The sequence below is a fragment of the Mustela nivalis genome (assembly GCF_964662115.1).
Source record: "Mustela nivalis genome assembly, chromosome: X".
In the NCBI taxonomy this organism is placed as follows: Eukaryota; Metazoa; Chordata; class Mammalia; order Carnivora; family Mustelidae; genus Mustela; species Mustela nivalis.
The window spans coordinates 68,878,481-68,891,744 of NC_139040.1; the positions used below are offsets into that span (position 1 = coordinate 68,878,481).

The following is a 13,264-nucleotide window of genomic DNA, read 5'->3' on the forward strand; positions in this document are numbered from 1 at the left end:
CCTTCAGCTCAGGTCATGATCCCAGGGTCATGGTACTGGGCCCCCTCTCGGGTTCCTTGCTCAGTGAGGAGCTTGTTTTTCCCACTCCCTCTCCCTCTGTCTGCCGTGCCCCTTCCTTGTGCGTGCTCTCTCTCTCTCTGTGTGTCAAATAAATAAATAAAATCTTTAAAAAAATAAAAAGAAGGGGTGCCTGGCTGACTCAGCTGTTGGGCATCTGCTTTCGGCTCAGGTCATGATCCCAGGGTCCTAGTTCAAGCCCCACATCAGGCTCCCTGCTTGGTGGGAAGGCTGCTTCTCCCACTCCCCTCTCTTGCTGTATCTATCTCTGTCAAATAAATAAAATTTTTATAAAAAAATAAAAGAGCTATAAGAACCAATGAATACGTCCAGACAATTGGAAATTGAAATAAAAAAAATTTCTGCTATCAGGGCGCCTGGGTGGCTCAGTGGGTTAAAACCTCTGCCTTCGGCTCAGGTCATTATCCCAGGTCCTGGGATTGAGCCCCGCATCAGGCTCTCTGCTCAGCAAGGTGCCTGCTTCCTTCTCTCTCTCTTCTCTGCCTGCCTCTCTGCCTACTTGTGATCTCTGTCTGTCAAATAATAAAAAAAAAACTTAAAAAAAATTTCTGCCATCATAAAAATATGAAATATTTAAGAATATATTTGACAAAATATGTGTAACACCGGTTTACTGAAAACTAAGACACTACTGAGAGAAATTAAAGATTTAAAAAAATGGAGAGGTGCATGTGTTCATGAATCAAAAGACTCAATATTGTTAAGATATAAATTCTCCTACAGATTCTATGTAATCCTAATCAAACTCCCAGTAGAGTTTTTATGGAAATCAACAAGCTGATTCTAAAATTTATATGAAAAAACACAGCACCTAGTTTTCCCAAGATAACTTTGAAAGAGTATAACAACTTTGGGGGCTTATACTACCTGATTTCAGAACTTATTATAAAGCTAGTGTGATTAAACATGTTGGTATTAGCATAAAGATAGACACATAGATCAATGGGATAGAATCTAGAAATTGACTTATGGACAATTGATTTTGACAAAGGTGTCAAGTCAAAATGAATCATAAACTTAAATGTAAAGCTTAAAACTGTATAAGATAAAAAGCTTTTGCACCACAAAGGAAACAGTCAACAAAACTAAGAGGCAACTCACGGAATGGGAGAAGATATATGCAAATGATGTTATAGATAAAGGACTGGTATCCAAGATCTATAAAGAATGTCTCAAGCTCAACACCCAAAAAACAAATAATCCAGTCAATAAATGGGCAGAAGATATGAACAGACACTTCTCCAAAGAAGATATACAAATGGCTAATAGACACATGAAAAAATATTCAACATCACTAGCCATCAGGGAAATACAAATCAAAAGCACAATGAGATACCATCTTACACCAGTTAGAATTGCCAAAATTAATAATACAGGAAACAACAAGTGTTGGTGGGGATGTGGAGAAAGGGGAACCGTCTTATGCTGTTGGTGGGAATTCAAGCTGGTTATAGCCACTCTGGAAAACAGTATGGACATTCCTCAAGACGTTAAAAATAGAGCTACCTTATGACCCAGCAATTACACTTACAGGTATTTACTCCAAAGATACAGACATAGTGAAAAGAAGGGGCACATGCACCCCAATGTTCATAGCAGCAATGTCCACAATAGCCAAATTGTGGAAGGAGCCAAGATGCCCTTCAACAGATGAATGGGGTAAGGAAGATGTGATTCTTATATACAATGGAATATTACTCAGCCATCAGAAAGGATGAATACCCACCATTTGCATCGACATGGATGGAACTAGAGGGGATTATGCTAAGTGAAGTAAGTCAAGCAGAGAAAGACAATTATATGGTTTCACTCATATGTGGAACACAAGGAATAGCACAGAGGACCACAGAGGGGAAGGGAAGGAAAACTGAATGGGAAGAAATCACAGAGAGAGGCAAACCATGATAGACTCTGGACATCAGGAACCAAACTGAGGGTTATAAAAGAGAGATGGGTTGGGGGATGGGGTAACTGGGTGATGGGAATTAAGGAGGGTATGCGTGGTGATGAGCACTGGGTATTACGCAAAACTAATGAATTGTTGAACACTAAATCAAAAACGAATGATGTACTATATGCTGGCTAATTGAACATAATAAAAAATAAAAATAAAATAAATTGAATTAAATTCAAACTTAAAAAAATTCTAGAAGAAAATTTAGGGGGAAACCTTAGTGATCTTGGGTTTGGCAATAATTTTTTAAACAGGTCATAAAACCCATTAAGCATAAAAGAAAAAAAATGTCAATGAAAAGGATGGCATCAAAATTAAAAAGGCTTGCCCTTCAAAAGACACTGTTAAAAAGGGGAAAGGCAAGCTATATAGCCCAGGAGAAATTTACAAAACATAAAAGTCCTTTGTTAGATATATCTAGAATATATAAAGAATTCTAACTGAATGTAATAACAAAAAAAAGACAACCCAATTAAAAAATGGGGAAGATGGGGTACCTGGGAGGCTCAATCAGTTAAGCATCTGTCTTTGGCTCAGGTGGTGATTTTGGGGTGCCACATGTTGGGCTCCCTACTCAGCAGGGAGCCTGCTTCCCCCTCCTGCCTGCCTCTCTGCCTGCTTGTGATCTCTGTCAAATGAATAAATAAAATCCTTTTTTTATCAGCATTTTCTAATTTTATTATTTAAAGCTTTTATTGCATTTCCAGATTATTTTGCACTGAGTATACATTTATTTAGAAAACATTAATAAAGCTATTTCCAAGCAGAGTAATACAGCCATTAAATTAACATATTCCCAGGTGTCCCTTCAAGTTCTGACCTCCTTTTTTAAAATTTTTGAATAAATAAAATCTTAAAAAAAAATGGAAACACCACAAAATATCCATCAGCAGGTGAATAGATAGATAAATTGTGGGACAGCCATCAGCAGGCTGCCATTTAGCAACAAAAAGGAAAGAAGTATTGAGACACACAACCACAGTGATAAATCTTGATATAATAATGTTGAATGAAAGTCAGAAAAAGAAAATATGTATGATTCAATTTTTATACAATTCTAGAAAATAAAAACTAATTTACAGTGACAGAAAGATTAATTGTTGCCTAGAGATGGGGAAGGAGAGGGATGGACTGGGGAGGGGAGAAGGGATTACAAAGTGGTAACTAGTAAGTTTTGGTCATGACAGACATAGACATTGTCTTGAATGTGGTGTTGATTTCATGGGTGCATGTGTCAAAGCCTATTAAATTGTACACTTTAAATATGTACAGTTTATTGTAGGTCAATTGTACCTCAGTAAAACTGTTAAAAAATTAACTGAACCTCAGTAGAAGCAGGGATGAAAAGGGTTCTCTACTCTTGGTCTTTAACATCTGTTCAAAGATATTCAAAGGTATCATTAGGAAATCAGGCTTTTGGGTATGACTTCAGATTTTGAAGTGTTTTATTCTAAACCAAAATAAAGCGATTTTCCTTGTTTTCCCTATCCCTGATGTAGGTAAGAAAAGTGGCAGCATAAGCTGCCCATACCTTCACTCGAGCTGCAGTGCCTTCCATTCCACGGCTCTGAGTCTCCTTCCGCTTATCTGCAACCTCCTGCTGTTTTTGGAGAGCATCCTTGAGACGCTTGTTGGCAGCTGCTGCCTAAATAAAAATGGCTCATGGTAATGTCGAATTGAAGAGTGAAAAAAAATTTAATTTCCATTTTTCTTTCTTAGTAAAGAAAAACGAAAAAATTCTATGGGTCTGAATTCCTATAGGAATCAACTTTTAAGTCTCCGTGTACATAATACTGGTGAACAGTTACTGCTTGAGAGCCTAGGAGAGGTACATATTTCAAAGAAGTACTGTGGACTGAAAGTGTCTGGCAATGTCACTTCTCAGTATTACTCTGCATTTTTTTTTTTTTTTTGGAAAGAAGCAAGCCCAATTGGAAAAAAAAAAATCCTTATTTGAATAGTACCATTTTCTTCAGATTTTTTCTGCTCACAGTTCATGACATACACACAGGGATTAAGACTAAGGAATTGCTGGCCAAGATTGGTATCACTGGTTTCTCAGGACACTGGCTCAATTAAGGGATATTACTTTATCAGCACCTAAGCCTGAAGGTGACCTAGTAGATTGGATTTTCTTACCTCCTTGGTTTTATGTCTGAGTAAATTAGATTTTTCTGGAAGTTTCTTGACTTAGTAGATTGGATTTTCTTACCTCCTCAGTTTTACGTCTGAGCACATTAGACTGTTTCTGGAAGTTTCTTTCAAGTTTGAGCAGTTCATATTGCCTCTTACGGTCCTGACAAGAAAAAAGTCAGGCTGTTAATTGCAATTAAGCTAGCTAACATAAAACCTTATAATATAACTAAAGAGCCTTTCAATGTAATAGTCATTATGAAAAACATTATTGAGGTCCCTCAAAAAATAAAAATAGAACTACCATATAATCTAGCAATCCAACTACTAGGTATATATTCAAAGGAAATGAAATATGAAATCAGTATCTTGAAGAGGTATCTGCATTCTCATATTCATTGCAGCATTATTCATAGTAACCAAGATACGGAAACAACATAAGTGTTGACAGATGAATGGATAAAGAAAATGAGGTATATGTACATGACGGAATATTATTCAGCCACCAACAAAAAGGAAATTCTGGGGCGCCTGGGTGGCTCAGTTGGTTGAGCAACTGCCTTCGGCTCAGGTCATGGTCCTAGAGTCCCGGGATCGAGTCCTGCATCGGGCTCCCAGCTCCATGGGGAGTCTGCTTCTCCCTCTGACCTTCTCGCCTCTCATGTTCTCTCTCACTGTCTCTCTCTCAAATAAATAAATAAAATCTTAAAAAAAAAAAAGGAAATTCTGCCATTTGCAACAACATGGATGAACCCAAAGGTCATAATGGTTAACTGACATAAACCAAACTATGAAAGACAAATACTGTATGATCTCACTTATATGTGTAATCTAAAAAAGTCAAACTCATAGAACCAGAGTATTAGTGGTTACCAGGAACTGGGGGTGGGGAAAGCAGGGAAAAGTTGGTCAGAGGGTGCAAACTTTCAGTGATAAAATGAGTAAGTTCTGGGGATCTATATATAATAGTGACTATAGTTAGTAATACTGGATTGTATGCTTGAAATCTGCTAAGGAGTATATCTTAAGTGCTCTCTTCACACTGAAAAAAAATAGGTAACTATGTGAGGTGATGGATGTATTACCAACAGGAAATGTGACATCTCCAAACTTACTCTTCTCTTTCAGGATTGTTATGACTATTCTGGATCACTTTCCTTTCCATATGAATTTTAGGACCAGCATGTGAATTTCTGCAAATAAGCCAGTAGGAATTTTGACTGAGATTGTACTAAATCTGTAGCTCAATCTGGAGAGTATTCCATGTTTTCTCTTAGGAGGGGGAGATATTCCATCTTAAGATTATTAAGTCTTCCAGCCATGAACATGGGCCATCCTTCTATTTACTTATTTAATTCAATGATGTTTTATAGAATTTAGTGTATAAGTTTTACCTTTGTAAGTTTATTCCTAACCATTTTATTCTTACTGATGCTATTGTAAATGGAATTGTTTTCATTTTCAAATTCATTTCTAGTGTATAGAAATACAACTGAATTTTGTACATTGAGCTTATATCCTCCAACCTTGCCGAATTCATATATTAGTTTTCCTAGTTTTTTAGTAGATTCTCTAGTATTTTATACATACACAATCATGTTACCTGCTAACAGAGAGTTTTGCTTCTTCCTTTACAATCTGGATGTCTTTTATATATTTTTCTTGCCTAAGTGTCCTGGCTAGAACCTTCAGGACAATGTGGAATAAAAGTGACAAGAAGGGATATTCTTCTCTTGTTCCTGATCTTAGGGGGAAAGTATTCTTTTTTTTTTTTTCCCTATTATGATGTCACCTGAAGGTTTTTCATAAATGCCCTTTAACAGGTTAAGGAAGTTCCCTAGTTTCCTGAGTGTTTTTATTATGAAAGGGTGATGGATTTTGTCAAATGTGTTTTTTGTCTGCTGAGATAATCATGTGGTTCTTGTCCTTTATTCTACTGATATGGTGTAATATACCAACTGATTTTCAGATGTTAAGGAAGGCTTACATCTTTTTTTTTCCCCATATGAACCCTACTTGGTCACGGTATATCATTCTTTTTGTATGTTGCTAGATTCAATTTATTAGTATTATGTTGAAGACTTTCTCATCTATATATTTTTTTATAGATTTTTAAAAAAGATTTTATTTGTCAGAGAGAGAGGGAGCGAGAACGAGAACAGGCAGACAGAATGGCAGGCAGAGACAGATGGAGAAGCAGGCTCCCTGCCGAGCAAGGAGCCTGATGTGGGACTCGATCCCAGGACGCTGGGATCATGACCTGAGCCAAAGGCAGCTGCTTAATCAACTGAGCCACCCAGGCGTCCCTCATATCTATATTTATAGGAGATATTTGTCTATAGTTTTCTTGTGATATCTTTGGTTTTGGTTTCAAGAAGTATTGGCCTCATAGAATGAGCTGGGAAATGTTTCCCTGCTTCTGTTTTTTTGGAATAGTTTCTGAAAATTTGTTATCATTTCTTCTTTAAATGTCTGATAGAACTCACCAGTGAAGCCATCCAGGCCAGGGCTTTTCTTTCTGGTAAGTCATTCATTCATTCATTCATTCATTCATTCATTCATTCAAGAGAGTGAATGCACACATGAGTGCAGGGAGAGGGGTAGAAGGAGGAGCAGACGAAGAGAGAATCCTCATATAGATTGTCTGCTGAGCACAGAATCCAAATCGGGGCTTGATCCCAGGACCCTGAAATCACGACCTGAGCCAAAATCAGGAATCAGAAGCCTAACCGACTAAGCCACCCAGGCGCCCCCTTTCTGGGAAGTTTTTTTTTTTTTTTAAGATTTTATTTATTTATTTGACAGAGAGCAAGAGATCACAAGTAGGCGGAGACGCAGGCAGAGAGATAGGAGGAAGCAGGCTCTCTGCTGAGCAGAGAGCCCGATGTGGGCCTCAATCCCAGGACCCTGAGACCATGACCTGAGCTGAAGGCAGAGGCTTAATCCACTGAGCCACCCAGGTGCCCTCTGGGAAGTTTTAAATTAGTAAATTAATCTCTTGTTATGGGCCTGTAAAGATTTTCTATTTCTTCTTGAGTCAGTTTTAGTAATTGGTATCTTTCAAAATTTTTCCCATTTCATTTAGGCTATTTAATTTGTTGGCATAGAGTTGTTCATAGTATTCCCTTAAGATCCTTTCATTCTGAAAACTAGTAGTGATGTCCTCTCTTTTTTTTTTTTCTTAAAGATTTTATTTATTTATTTGACAGAGAGAGATCACAAGCAGGCAGAGAGGCAGGCAGAGAGAGAGGAGGAAGCAGGCTCCCTGCTGAGCAGAGAGCCCGATGCGGGGCTCGATCCCAGGACTCTGGGATCATGACCTGAGCCGAAGGCAGCGGCTTAACCCACTGACCCACCCAGGCGCCCCTGATGTCCTCTCTTTATTCCTAATTTTAGTAATAAATCTTCTCTCTCTTTTTCTTAAGGCTACCTAAAGATTTGTCCTTATTTGTCAATCATTTCCAAGGTCCAATTTTTGGTTTTACGGATTTTCTCTATTATTTTTTTTCCATTCTCTATTGTATTAATTTCCACTCTAACCTTTAACATTTCTGTCCATCTGCTAGCTTTGGGTTAAGTTTGCTCATTTTTCTTTTTTCAATGTCTTAAAGTGGAAGTCTAGGTTACTAATTTGGGATGTTTATTCATTTTTAATATAGGCATTAACAGCTACAGATTTCTCTCTAAATACTGGTCTAACTGCGACCCATAAATTTTGGTATATTATGTCTTTGCTTTTATTCATCAAAAAATTTTCATGTGGGGCACCTGGGTGGCTCAGTGGTTTGGGCTGCTGCCTTCGGCTCGGGTCATGATCTCAGGGTCCTGGGATCGAGCCCCGCATCGGGCTCTCTGCTCCGCAGGAAGCCTGCTTCCCTCTCTCTCTCTCTCTGCCTGCCTCTCTGCCTACTTGTGATCTCTGTCTGTCAAATAAATAAATAAAATCTTTAAAAAAATTTTTTTTCATGTGACTTCCTTTTTGAGCTTTTATTTAATTAGGACTATGTTGTTTAATTTCCTCATATTGGTGAATTTCCCAAATTCCCTTCTGTTATTTATTTCATCCCACTGTGGTTGGAAAGTATACTTTATATTATTTTATTCCTTTTAAGCTTATTTTTTTTTCCTTTTAAACTTAGCAAGGCATGTTTTATGGCCTAACATACAGACTATCCTGGAGAAATGTCCTATGTGTTCTTGAGAAGACTGTATACCCTGCTATTGTTGGAGTAGTCTATAGATGTCTATTAGGTCTAGTTAGTTTATTGTATTGTTAAGTCTTTGATATCCTTGCTGTTCTTGTGCCTAGTTGTTCTATCCATTTTTGAAAGTGAGGTACTGAAATATCCAAATATTATTATTGATTTATCTATTTCTCCCTTCATTTCTGTTGGTGTTTGCTTCACATATTTTGAGGCTTTGTTGTTAGGTGCATATTTTTTAAAATAATTGTTATATCTTCCTGATGGATTGACTCTTGTATCATTATAACATGTTCCTTTCTATTTCTAGTAATATTTTGGGTTTTAAAGTGTATTTTGACTGTATAGCCACATCAGCTTTTTTATAGTTGGTGTTTCAATGGTAGATCTTTTTCCAATGTTTACTTTCAGCTTCTTTGTATCTTTGAATCCATTATGTGTCTTCTGTAGACAGCATATCTTGTTATAAATCTTGGATTTTTTATTTTATTAAAAAAAATATTTTATTTATTTATTTGACAGACAGATAACAAGTAGGTAGAGAGGCAGGCAGAGAGAGAGAGGGAAGCAGGCTCCCTGCTAAGCAGAGAGGAGCCCAACGCAGGGTTTGATCCCAGGACCCTGAGATCACCACCCGAGCTGAAGGCAGAGGCTTTAACCCACTGAGCCACCCAGGCGCCCCAAATCTTGGATTTTTTAAATCCAGACTGACAATTTCTACCTTTTTTTTAAAAATATTTTATTTATTTATTTATTTGACAGAGAGAAATCACAAGTAGATGGAGAGGCAGGCAGAGAGAGAGAGAGAGAGAGAGAAGCAGGCTCCCTGCTGAGCAGAGAGCCCGATGCGGGACTCGATCTCAGGACCCCGAGATCATGACCCGAGCCGAAGGCAGCGGCTTAACCCACTGAGCCACCCAGGCGCCCCCAATTTCTACCTTTTGAGTAGACGGTTTAATCTATTCACTTTATGTTATTATTGATATGTTTGGAATAATCTTTTCAAGTTTACTTTTTAAAAAATGTATTTTTTTTGTTCTTCCATTCTTCCTTTACTATTTTCTTTTACATTAAGTGAATATTTTTTAGGGTAGTGTATTGATTCCCTCAATGATTATTTCACTCTATTTTTGAGTTATTTTCTTTTTAAAAAGATTTTATTTATTTATTTGACAAAGAGAGTACACACAAGCAGGGGGAGCAGCAGGCAGAGGGAGAGGGAAAAGCAGGCCTCCCACTGAGTAGGAAGCCCATTGCAGGGCTCAATCCCAGGACCCTGGGATCATGACCTAAGCTGAAGGCAGATGCTTAACTGAGCCACCCAGGTGATCCTTGAGTTATGATCTTAATGATTGCCTTAGTATTTATAATATACATCTTATCAGAATATACTTCAGATTTATATTAACTTAATTTCAGTGATATATAGAAACATAATTCCTATATAGCTCTGTTCTCTTCCCTTTTATGCTGATTGTTATGTAAATTATAACTCTATATAACCACATAATTCATTATTATTGTTACTTTATATAATTTATGCTTTGAATAAGCTGAGATAAAAGAAGAACAAATATATATTTATAGAATTTGTTCTTATTTACCATTTCTGGCTCTCCTCGTTTCTTCCAATAGATTCATGTTACCACCTAATGCCATTTCTTTACTCAAATACAACTTTGCTCCCAGTCACCTACTTTGTCAAATATACTATATTTCTATATGTTATAGGCCCAACAATACAATTACATAAACACTATTTTATATAATTGCTTTTTAAATCAGTTAAAAGAAGGGAGAAGAAATACACAACTATACTTTTAGAATTACCCACAATAATAATACCTTTACTGGTACTCTTTGTGTTTTCTGTGTGTGTGTGTGTGTGTGTTGATTCTAATTACTGTCTAGTATCACTGGCTTTCAGTCTAAAGTTCTTTTAGTATTTCTTGTAAGGTAGGTCTGCCAAAATAAGATCACTTAGCATTTGTTTATCTGGAAATGTCTTTATTTCTTTTTTTTAAATTTAATTTTATTTTTTCAGTGTTCTAAGATTCATTGGTTATGCATCACACCCAGTGCTCCATGCAATACGTGCCCTCCTTAATACCCACCACCAGGCTCACCTAATGCCTATCCCCCTCCCTTCCAAAACCCTCAGTTTGTTTCTCAGAGTCCACAGTCTCTCATGGTTCATCTTCCTCTCTGATTTCCCCCAATTCACTTTTTCTCTCCTTCTCCTAATGTCCTTCATGTTATTCCTTATGCTCCACAAGTAAGTGAAACTATATGATAATTGACTTTCTCTGCTTGACTTAGCATAATCTCCTCCAGTCCCATCCATGTTGATACAAAAGTTGGGTATATCATTTCTGATGGAGGCATAATATTTCATTGTATATATGGACCATCTCTTTTTTATCCATTTGTCTGTTGGGGTTTATTCATTTGAGAGCAAGAGAGAGCATAAGCAGGCAGAGGGATAGAGGGAGAGGGAGAAGCAGGCTCCCCGCCAAGCAGGGAGCCTGATGCTGGGCTTGATCCCAGAACCCTGGGATCACGACCTGAGTTGAAGGCAAACACTTAACTGAATGAGCCACCCAGGTGCCCCTTCTCTTCATTTTTAAAAGAAAACTTCATGGTCTATAAAATCCTTGGTTGGTAGTATTTGACTTCAGCACTTTGAATACGTTGCCTCCGTCTTCTGGCCTCCACTGTTTTTAATGAGAATTTGGCTGTCAATTTTATTGGGGTTTGTTTGTATGTGCTAAGTCATTCTATCTTGGGCTGTCAAATTTTTTTTTGTCTTTGCCTTTTGACATTTTGACATAATGTGCCTTCGTGTGGATACCTTTGCATTTATTTTGGACTTCATTGAGCTTCCTAGATGTGTAGATTTTTTTTTTTTTGCAGCAAATTTAGAAAAATTTTAGCCATTATATCTTTGAATATTTTTACTGTTGTTTCACTTATTGTTCTTGCAGAGCTACCACTCTTAATTGGTCACCACCAACGTTTCCATGATTTTTGACAGCTCCTTTAGGTCTTAACTTCCCCAAACTCTGTCCCCAAATAAAGAGAGCCCCTCAGGGAGGGCTGCATTCCTATGGCTAGTCCAGTGGCCTGCCCTCCTGCTTGGCAGAACCTCTGTACCACTGCTCAGGCCTGGGGAGTGGGGGATAGTAGCCCACTTCCCTGAGTGATTTCTCTCTTCTATGAGGGGGTGCTGGGCAGGGGCCATACACTGTTTTTCTTGGCTTGCCTCTCCTGACATGGAACCTACCATCCTATGATTAGATGGGTTGGGGTAATCAGGCCCTAGTACTCCTGGCCTTCTGTAGCAGGAGTAGAGCTTCTGTCCTACACACATGGGCTGGGTATGAGAAAGGATCCCTAGACCATCTTGGTTGCTCTTGCCTGAAATAGAACCTCAGCAACATGAAGCTGAGGGTGGGGGGGATGAAACAGAGGAAACCATAGTCATAGACTAGAAGTTGAGGAGTGAGGGGAGTGAGCTGATTGTGGTTCAAGGGCCATAGACCCTTGCTTCTTACTGAGGGTTACTAGATTTCCTTGAAGACATTTTCTTTGCTATATGCCCTTCAGGACATATAGAGACTTCTAATGGCTTTTTTAAAAATACATTTCACTAGTTATGCTTCTTTTGCCGAGAAGAGTGTTCACAAAGCTACTCTTGCCACCATTCAAAAAGAACTTTTCCTTATTTCTTGACCCAATGTATCACATTCTGGCCAGTTCTAAAAATGTGCTCATATCAATGTCCTTTCCAAGAATACTGTTACTACTCTAATTCAGGCCCTTACTATCTTTCTGGATGACGTGATATGTTCTTAACTTGTGTTCTGGCCTTCAGTTTCTCAATACTTCAGTTTGTTAAACATGTTACTCTCAGATGTATCTTTCTAAAGCCGTACTTGGCTGATAATCACTTTGTTTCTCAAAAACCTTAAAAATCTTTACGCTGCTAACAATATAAAGTTCAAACTTCTTAGATCTTTAACAATCCAGCTTCATTTTGTCTTTCTGATGGAATCTTCTACTATCCTTCATCCCACCAGGACCATTCATCATTCCTTGAATATGCTTACAAAGCTGTCATCTCTGTCTTTGCTCCTGCTGTTCCATCTATCTGGAATGCCTGTACCTGTCTCTATCAAAATCCTCCCTATTATTCAAGGCCTGTTCAGCTGTCATGTTTTCACTCTAACTGGAAATATGCTTTCATTTCCTAATTGCCTTGGTGTTTTAGGCCTTTCGTAAAGCACAGATCTCTTTATTCCTTCAGTGAGAGAAAACCATGCTATGTCTCACCTTCCCATTTAGATTAAGACATTCTTCAAGTGAAGAGTTCATATACTACTCATTTTTCTATTTTCCATGGTATCTAGTGGGTAGTACCTTGCACGTGGTAGATGTTTAAGAAATACCTGTTAACTTTATGAATGTGTCACATTTTTTTGGAGATAACCAGTTGTTTGAAGAAAAGCTTTAATGTTAATCAGCCCAGAGAAGGGTTTATGAGGTGGGCCTTTGAAAAGTTGTAGTTACTTACTCGTTCTTTTAACTGGATTACTTCTTTGTCTTTTTGTTGTTTCCACTGTCTAAACTTCTCAGCATCCTCTTTCATCTGACGCATTAACTGTACCCGCTGGCTTTTCATCAACTGTAAAAACAAAACCCAGTACAAGTACTAGTCATCTGCACTTATTCTAGGCTGATGTGCAGATGGATAGACTAACTATTAAGAAGAGAGAAAACCCAGAGCTAAGCTGAGAAAGCTGCCAACAGATTTTCTGATTAGGCTTGCAGTAGCCCTGCTATGCTTGCAAGGGGTTTCCAAGTATAGACTACACAAAGGAACACGCTGAAGAAATTA

General features: G+C 37.9%; 1 protein-coding gene across 3 annotated transcripts in view; it reads right to left on the reverse strand.

The window, feature by feature from the left end:
- Positions 1-13,264, reverse strand: part of KIF4A (kinesin family member 4A) — a 120,997-nt gene that overhangs the window by 31,877 nt on the left and 75,856 nt on the right. For all 3 annotated transcript variants that reach the window (XM_082716140.1, XM_082716138.1, XM_082716139.1), the window contains 3 exons: positions 12,941-13,051; positions 4,245-4,328; positions 3,564-3,677 (listed from right to left, as the gene is read on the reverse strand). In XM_082716140.1, coding sequence (XP_082572266.1) covers positions 3,564-3,677; positions 4,245-4,328; positions 12,941-13,051 — 309 coding nt within the window. The remainder of the gene's footprint in view (positions 1-3,563; positions 3,678-4,244; positions 4,329-12,940; positions 13,052-13,264) is intronic.